This window comes from Solanum tuberosum, unplaced genomic scaffold (genome assembly GCF_000226075.1).
Source record: "Solanum tuberosum cultivar DM 1-3 516 R44 unplaced genomic scaffold, SolTub_3.0 scf00019, whole genome shotgun sequence".
Taxonomy (NCBI): Eukaryota; Viridiplantae; Streptophyta; class Magnoliopsida; order Solanales; family Solanaceae; genus Solanum; species Solanum tuberosum.
The window spans coordinates 2,669,976-2,679,108 of record NW_006238945.1 but is presented as its reverse complement, the minus strand read 5'-3'; the positions used below and the strand labels follow the sequence as shown (position 1 = coordinate 2,679,108).

At 33.1% G+C, this 9,133-nt stretch overlaps 1 protein-coding gene across 1 annotated transcript; it reads left to right on the top strand.

The window, feature by feature from the left end:
- Nucleotides 1-1,634: 1,634 nt before the first annotated feature.
- On the top strand, nucleotides 1,635-7,216 carry LOC102585666 (protein disulfide isomerase-like 1-3). Its single transcript, XM_006340498.2, has 12 exons — nucleotides 1,635-2,206; nucleotides 2,747-2,876; nucleotides 3,509-3,674; nucleotides 3,753-3,871; nucleotides 3,956-4,036; nucleotides 4,250-4,336; nucleotides 4,427-4,501; nucleotides 5,091-5,159; nucleotides 5,285-5,365; nucleotides 5,498-5,632; nucleotides 6,580-6,636; nucleotides 6,746-7,216. The coding sequence occupies exons 1-12, from the start codon at nucleotides 1,683-1,685 to the stop codon at nucleotides 6,911-6,913; spliced, it is 1,692 nt and encodes a 563-aa protein (XP_006340560.1). The 5' UTR covers nucleotides 1,635-1,682; the 3' UTR covers nucleotides 6,914-7,216.
- The last annotated feature ends 1,917 nt before the right edge of the window (nucleotides 7,217-9,133 follow it).

Genomic DNA, 9,133 nt, shown 5'->3' with positions numbered 1-9,133 from the left:
ATTATATTTTTGTCAAACATTTAATAATTTATGACATTTTATTTATATATTATTCTTTTTATCAAACATGCATTTTATGATATTCGTAGAAACTTCATACTTTTAGTTGTTACGATCAATTCAATTGAAATATATTAATTTGAAAAAAATATAAATCAATTATTTTTTCATAATAGTAGTTATAGAAAATATGTTTATTAATTAATATACTTTCAAACAAGAATATATATCTTAAATATTTAATTTAATGTCATTTATAAAGTTTCTTATTTGTCTAGTATAAATTTTAAATAATTAATTTTTATTTTTAAAATTTATTATAATTTTATAATTGCAATTGTGCATCCAAACAGAACATGTGTAATTACATTGTGGCATCCAAACATGACATGTGTAATTACAGTGTAACTGTACAGTGTATCTGTAATTACATTGTGGCAACCAAACAGATCAGTGTAATTACTAGACAGTGTAATTACTAGGCTGGTAATTCCTACCCTAGTAATTACACCAATTCCAATTACCAAGTGGCTTTCCAAACAGACCCTTAATGTTTTTTTTAATTGAAATTTGTAGTTTTTTTTTCTTCATAATTGACTATGGAATCATTATTCATTAATTATTTTCAATATATTGGGAACATAATGGAAGGATATAGAGATCCCAAGAATGTATTCAATTTTCAAGGTAAAAGGGTAAAATTATCCAAAATGAAACTAGTTTATAGTGTAAACATGTCATTTTACTATTCTGACCAAATTATGGCCAAACTTTTCTGGCCAAAAAGATTTTCCATTTTTCAATTTGGGTGAACCCTCTTAAATTTGACAATATTCTTATATTATTCCTCTAGTCTCAATTGTTTATTTCCACTACACATTCCCGATCGCATCTCAGTCACCCCAAAAAGTCAAAAGTCAACTCTTTTAATTCACCACCTCATTTTTCCTATGTGTCATATTCTAATTAGCCCATTCTTTCACACAGACCAATCATATATTGACACGTGTACATATAAAATGTGATCCAACCAGCACAAAGATCTATTTTCCTGTAATAAAATATACTCTCCATCCTAGACTCAATTTATATTATTTACATTCCTTTTTAATTATTCTAAAACAAAGTGACACATTTTTCTTACTTTTTCTGTTTCAATTAGTGTGACACATTTCAGATTTTGAAATTTTAACAAATCTATATTTGATAAATTTTTCATATATATCTTTTAAAAAATCAAATTATTAATTATTGTGACTTATTCTATTTTTGTAGGTAGTTCACAAATATATAAATTTTATTTTAAAAATTTAAAAATTTCAAGACTAAATTCTCGATCAAATTTATACGATTTGACCTCTTCAAAAATGAAATGTGTCACTTATTGACTATCATTTTATTGATTTTTAGTCCTACAAATATTTATCATTCATTTTATATCACAAATTTTAAAAATCTTTCTGTCTCAAATTCGATACCAAATCGAACTGATTCATATAAATTGGGACGGAGGGCATAATCAGTAATTCTGGTGCAAGGTACAACGACTTTAGCACAGTGTACATCTCTAATTGCGTGGAAATAGCAAATTTTGTCCTGGCAATATTTATTTTGAAGTATTCCTATAAGTATACAACTGAAGTGTGAAGACTTTGGTGCTTGAGTTTCAACTTGCTTCAGCAATGGCGATGAAGAAATATCTAATTCTCTCCATTTTTCTACTCAATCTCATCTTCTTCAGAACTGCTTTGTCTTCTGTCGTTGAAGAAGAAGAGGATCTCAGTTTCCTCGAAGAAGAGGATTCCGATGCTCATTCAGATTCCAATCCATATGGTGACCACCACGATTTCGAGAACTACGAAGATCTCGAGGAGGATTCTTCCGATCACGGGGAAGACTCGTACCAGCCGCCGGTAGTGGATGAGAAGGATGTGGCTGTACTGAAGGAAGGGAATTTTAGTGAATTTATTGCGAAGAATAAGTATGTTATGGTTGAGTTCTATGCACCGTGGTGTGGTCATTGTCAGGCACTTGCACCGGAGTATGCTGCCGCTGCGACTGAGCTGAAAGGAGAGAATGTGATGCTTGCTAAAGTTGATGCTACTGAGGAAGCTGAACTGGCTCAAAAGTATGATGTGCAAGGGTATCCCACTGTTTTCTTCCTCATTGATGGTGTTCACAAGACCTATAATGGTGAAAGGAATAAGTAAGTTGTATTTCTCTCTTGGTTGACTTTGTGTGTTGGCATTTTTCATCTTGCTTCATGAGTTGCAATTTCCTCTTCTATATTTATTGATCTTGCTAGTGGCTTGTGATTTTTAGTTTTGAAAATGTTCTAGCAGTGCAATTTCTGGTGAGATTGGATCTTAAACTTTTATGATCCCTAGTTTCATCTGCAAATTCATCGGAATTATTGGTGATGTGCAATAGTTTGAAACCTATTAATTTTCTGTATGGCCAAAATGTTGATTAATCTCATAACACGTTTTTTCTTAGAATCTTGAAGAGAAATTTCTTGCCCTATATAATTTACTCATTTCCTCTCGGATTTAATGTACATGTAATTCGACTCGATGCAGCATGTCCTTTACCATATTGTAGTTACTTTTAAGTCACCTGATTCTGTAAGTAATGTTTAAAACATATAAAAGTTGAACTCTTTCCTTCTATACCATGAGTATTCCTATTTTCATATCCTTTTTTCTTTGTCATATTCCAAAGTAGATTTTCATTTTTTTCATTGCAGGGATGCTATTATTTCATGGATAAAAAAGAAGACCGGGCCTGTTCTATCCAATATAACGACTGTAGAGGAGGCAGAACAAATCTTGAAAGATGAGAAAAAAGTAGTGTTGGGTTACTTGAATGATTTGGTGGTAATTCCTCTATCCTGGCTAATGGTTTTCTTTTCGTTATTGGGCTGTCATTGGACTTGGAATGCAATTCAGATTTTGGTGATTAATTAGTTTTACTTCCCTTTGCTCAAAGCTAAAATGGCATGGTACTATATGAATCATCAATTTCTCATAGATGGCAAGAGAAGTAAATTGGAGGAATTTTCTGATGTCTCATCATATTCAACTGCTATATATTCTTACTACTAGATGTACCACCAGTTATGTAGGTGGATATGACTTTCTTAAATTTGATTGGTTGGGGATTCAAAACCTGGCTAAAGGGACAAAAAGAAGACTTATACCACAGAGTAAAAAGAATATATATGGTAGCCAGATTTAGTGATATTTGTCAGGTAATACGGTCATATACAAAGTTGGGATGGCAGTTACAATTTTATGGGTAATACTGTGATAATGGGAGTGAAGGATATGGTTATCACTTCCATAATATAATCTGATGAGGAATACCATAGCTAGAGGGAAAAATATAATTTATATTACGTTAGGATAAAAATGGAACACCAGCAAAATAAAAAAGGATATATGGCTGTTGAGGTCTTGTTTTCCAGAATGTGTAGCATTATAATTTTGTTTAATTTACATTTTCTCAGGGTGATACAAGTGAAGAGCTTGCTGCAGCTGCTGCACTAGAAGATGATGTCAACTTCTATCAGACTGCCAGTCCAGATGTGGCAAAACTCTTCCATATTGATTCTCAAGCCAAACGTCCAGCTCTTGTCATAATTAAGAAAGAAGCCGAGAATATCAACCACTTTGGTTAGTCTGGTTAATGCAATTATATATGCATTAACCATTTCATTAGAGAAGTATTTACCATGTCATACTTTCTTGCAGGCGGTGAATTCACCAAGTCAGCAATAGCTAAGTTTGTTTTTGAGAACAAGCTTCCTCTTGTCACCAATTTTACTCGGGAAAGTGCCTCAGAGATATTTGAAAATCCCATTAAGAAGCAGGTGATCAATTGAGCTAACAATAGCATGCTGATCTTGGGTGATTTTTTCTTTCTTCTGTTTACATGTTCTCTTTCTTGTTCACAGTTGATACTTTTTGCCACTTCGAAAGATTCAGAAAAATTCTTGCCAATATTTCAAGAAGCTGTGAAAGCTTTTAAAGGAAAGGTGATAATCTTATCTCTGCTTATAGATATACAGTATTATGGGTATTAATAAATGCCTCATGCTTAGAAGAATATTTATGAATCATAGGTTTTTCTGCCTTTATTGAGTGAAGCCAGTCTCTTTATGAAGCATAGGTTTTTCTGCCTGTGTAGTGTGCTTTTGCCAACTCTCTGACTCGAAATCATTTGTTTTTTTTAAAACCTTTCCTTGTAGCTTATCTGTGTGTTTGTTGAAATCGACAACGAAGATGTTGGAAAACCAGTTTCAGAGTACTTTGGTGTTAGCGGTGATGCCCCAAGAGTAAGATATTTGTAGTATACTGATCCTTGCATATATTCTGTTTTCGAACTTCCATGAACTTCCTAGAATCCAACTTGAGATTTGGTGCAGGTTCTCGCATATACAGGAAATGAGGATGGGAGGAAGTTTTTACTGGAAGGTGAAATAACCTTGGATGGTGTCAAGGTTTGTTGACTGCTAACTTTTGAATAAACCATGTGTAACGAGGATGTACTTCCCCCAGTGTTAAATTACATGGAATGTGTTTATGAATCCTTTTGTACCTAAGGTTTTCTTTTAAATTAAACCTTAAATATTGACTTCTCAAAAGAATAGAAAAATCATTAAATGGTGCGGGTTTGGAGGGGAGTAACTAGATGGTATGATTCGGAAGATTGGAGCAATAGGCCTTTCCTTGTAAAAGTTACATAGAGTAAAACGATTCATCAAATTAAAAGTTTAATATTATGATGTTAGCCTGGATGAGTTAGCCAATTTCCTTGAAAGAATGTCTTTTTAGCCAATGAGATCTTAGTAGGTGAATGGTAAATCTTTGCATTAATTGGTGGGGCACAATGGAATTCAGTTTTGGAGTTTTGGGTTTAGCAAATGAAATCTTGCCCATTTTGAAAAGTTTGAGATTAGGACGTTGATTCATAGTCTTACAGTGGTAATTTTGGATTCACATTCACATTATATTAGCACAGGTTCTCTCAGCTAATGTTTACCTTTCTGTCTTAATGTGTATATATATGTGTTTCCATATGTTTTGCAGTCATTCGGGGAGAAGTTTTTGGAAGACAATTTAAAGCCTTTCTACAAATCTGATCCAATTCCTGAGACTGTAAGTGTTTTGGGTCGTTCCATTATTTGCCAATGTTATTTAAATATCAAAATGCACATGCTCCAACAGCCAACATTAAGCATCAGATTATGTTTTGTTTTCTTATACCCTTTGATCATATGCAGAATGATGGGGATGTCAAAATTGTGGTTGGCAATAACTTTGACGAAATTGTTTTGGATGAATCAAAAGATGTTCTTCTTGAGGTACTAGTTAATCTTGTTCTAAATGAATGCATGTCTTAATCAGTGATGCGAATAATTAGATGAACAGCATCCAGATATTTAGAGGTTGTTCTGGATATCTGATAGATGATTTTGATATGTGATTGAAAACAGTTATATGCTCCTTGGTGTGGCCATTGTCAATCACTAGAACCCATATACAACAAGCTTGGCAAGCATTTAAGAGGCGTTGACTCCCTTGTCATTGCCAAGATGGATGGTACAACAAACGAGCACCCCAGAGCGAAGGTACTTTTCACCACTTGATCTTTTGACTATGCTTGCGTATTCTAATATCCAGCAAGGGATGTGTCAGATTCTATATCCTAGTTTCTTTAGTTGATTAGATATGTTTGTTGGATACCTGTAAGTTATATTGCATTCTTTTGTGTGTATACCAACATTTATCTATAAGAAAGGAAATGTCTAAAAAAAGCTAAGGATTTGTTGAAGGCCTAAGTGAATAAAAATATCCCGCAAACTGCTTAAACTTTTGAAATAGATGGTCACATTATTAAACATAGTATCGAAGCATATAGAGGTCATGCAAGTACTTCATTAGATATATCTGTAATTGCAAGCTCTAAATAGTCTAGTTATGTTATGCTAGATGGCAGATACAAAGTCTGGCTCAGTCACTACCATCTACACTTAGTGCACTAGATGTTATACTCTTGTTTGTTTAACAATTAATTAGCTAAGGGAAAATCTTCTTGTGTGACAAACAGACTACAAACTCTCTTCTGCTAACTTCTGTGTCTAATTTAAGTTACTGTGCTTGTGCATTGTACTAGAATTGTGTGGTTGTCCAATCTCAAAAAAAAAAAAAATCTCAAAAAATTGTGTGGTTGTTTCATATTTAATTGTGCTTCCAACGTCCAAAACAGTGGGTAGGAGGAGAGTGTTGCCTTCATTTTTTATTTCTCATGAAAGCTCAGCCTTTTTAAAAGATTGTATTATGCGAAAATACACGTTAGAGTTTCTAGAATGTCGTTACCTACATATATGTTGAAGCAGAAGTTGAATGAGGAAAACAGACTCATTTTCAGTGTGCTGTTTTGCCTCAGGTAGGGAAGCTTAGGTGGGAAAAAGAGCTAATTGTTTTATTATTTTTATTTTTCGGAAGGAACTGCAGGGAGAGGGGGTAATTGTTCTTTGTTCAAACATTGGGTTAACGATTCATTGTTTAATTGCAGTCTGACGGATTCCCAACACTTCTGTTCTTCCCAGCTGGAAACAAGAGCTTTGAACCTGTGAGTGTAACATAAATTCTTTACCAAAATTATATTTCTATTCTTTGTTCCGTTTTGCTTGTCAGAAATGATAGCTGATGCATCTTTAAATGATCATGCCGTTCTACAGATTACTGTTGACACAGATCGTACAGTGGTTGCCTTTTACAAATTCCTGAAAAAGCATGCATCTACCCCGTTCAAGATTCAAAAGCCAGTCTCAACACAGAAAACTACAGGGTCTGATGTCAGTTCAAGCCACGAGAGCACCACTAATGACGCTAAGGATGAACTGTGAGATTTGTAGGTTCTAGCATATTGGTCAAGTGTTGGGAATTCAAAGCATATGATTAAGAATGGAAGTGGAATGTGATCACAACATCAGCATTGCAAATTTAGGTAGAGAATAGAAAGTAGAAAGACGCACCAAAAGGCTCTCATTTGATGGTTTAATATTTTTACTTCTTTTTTTGGTTGGCTGAAAATAATGTTTCGTTGCAATTTGCAAATTGACATGCCCTTTGTTCTTTTCTCCTTTACTTTGTTGTGGTATTTATGGAAGCAAGTTTTGCACTAGTTTGGATTGAATATTGCAGATTTAGATGATAGTTTTGGTACGCTTGTTATTTATATCAAACTAGTAAACTTGTTTGCAGTTTGCATGATCATGAAAAACAATAGTAAATTCGCCTAAAATCTCTCTTATCACACCACCGATTCATCCCCTAAGATCTCTCAACTCCCCTTATATCACTCAATCACATTAAAATTTAAAATTTGAAAATTTCATTCATCCCTCCAAGTCGTGCAAATATCAATTCCAGGTAGCCTCCATTCAGTTCTTTTGTATAATTTCTGTCAATTTTTTTATTTGTATTTTTTGTTTCGATTTTTCACATTGTTACTTCTCTATTTTGTCATAATCTTGAATACTTTAGTAAAATCACTGTACACATTCAAACCATGAATGAACATCTCTATCAAAGAGGGTAACTAGAGGTATACATAATCCGATGTTTACAAGCCAATTGTAAATATAAATAACAAAATTTATATAATTTTGCATATGTTTACAAGCAAATTGTATAAATAAATGATGTTTGTATAAAATGTGTTGTATATAGTAATACAATTGATTTGTATATTCTATTTGTATTTGAATTAAATCAAATTGTATATGTTACTGAATAAATTGTATATTAAATAATTCGTATATTAAAATTCATCATAATTTGTATATATAAATGAACTTTTGTAGAAAATGTGTTATATATAGTAATACATTTGATTTGTCTATCCTAATTGTATTTGTATTTGAATTAAATCAAAGTGTATATATTACTGAATAAATTGTATATTAAATAAATTATATATCAAAATTCTTAGTGACCACTTTCATATCATATTCAAGAAGTAATTTGTAACACCCCGTATCCGAAAATAGACCAGATTGCAGATTTCTGGTGTTGTAGGTGACACTCACGGGCACCATCCACGGACCGTAGGAGGACCCACGGCCGAACCTACGGTCCGTAGGTCAGGTCACGGACCGTGGTTCGTGTCCGTGGATCGATGCCCCTAAAGCCCAGCTTCAGTCCCGATTGATGGTTGACCAGCACAGACCGTCATTCGATGCACGGTCCGTAGGTCTGACCGTAAGTGAGGGTCAGCAGTCAGTTAGATGAAAATTGTGATTGAGTCAACTTCAGATGGTCATAACTTTTAGCACAAAAGGAATTATGTGTCCCATGACCTATGATATGATAGATAATCGAATCCTCTTTCCAACGCCGTCAATGTTGACACCCAATTTTGACCCTCCCCAATATAAATTAATCATCGAGCTTCTTCCATTTTAAACTATCTAAAATAATTAGTTTTACAAAATTTCAAAAATAGTTTGCGAGTTATTTTAAATAAATTATGTCACTTATTATAACTTTTAGACAATATTTATACTTTACATATTTATATATATATAATTAATATATTTTAGGAACATTCAAAAATCGTCTAAAAAATATTTAGTTTTACTTAAATATTTGGTTAATTAGTTTAGTTATATAATAGTTTATATTTTTGAAATAGTTAATTTATAAGTAGGCTAATTATTTTATTTCGTTAAAATTAAGAAGCTCATTAATTAATTTATATTAATTCATCTTATTTAGTTATTAACCAAATCCTCTAAACCGAGTAAACAAACCAAATTTGGGCTTTTATTTTGCAACCCAACACTAATTTCAGCGGCCCAAATTTTATGTCAATTTACTAATACATTCCAGCCCATAATTTCAATAATTCAGCAATACATATGCATACCAAACATTACCCATCAGCGTACATCAACAACATCACTGCCCAGCCCACTTCTAAACCTCCTCGACCCGACCCACTTTTTATTTCCTCAAAAGAACCCAGAACAACGTGCAAATTCCAGAGACAAAATACACAGCAACAAACAACAGAGCAACGGCAAATACACGACGATTTCGAACGGTACAAACACTTTTTCTCC

Coding starts and splice junctions, on each gene's coding strand:
- LOC102585666 (XM_006340498.2), top strand. CDS start 1,683: ATGGCGATGAAGAAATATCTAATTCTCTCCATTTTTCTACTCAATCTC. Junction 2,877..3,508: donor GTTACTTGAATGATTTGGTG/GTAATTCCTCTA, acceptor ACATTTTCTCAG/GGTGATACAAGTGAAGAGCT. Junction 4,037..4,249: donor TGAAAGCTTTTAAAGGAAAG/GTGATAATCTTA, acceptor CTTTCCTTGTAG/CTTATCTGTGTGTTTGTTGA.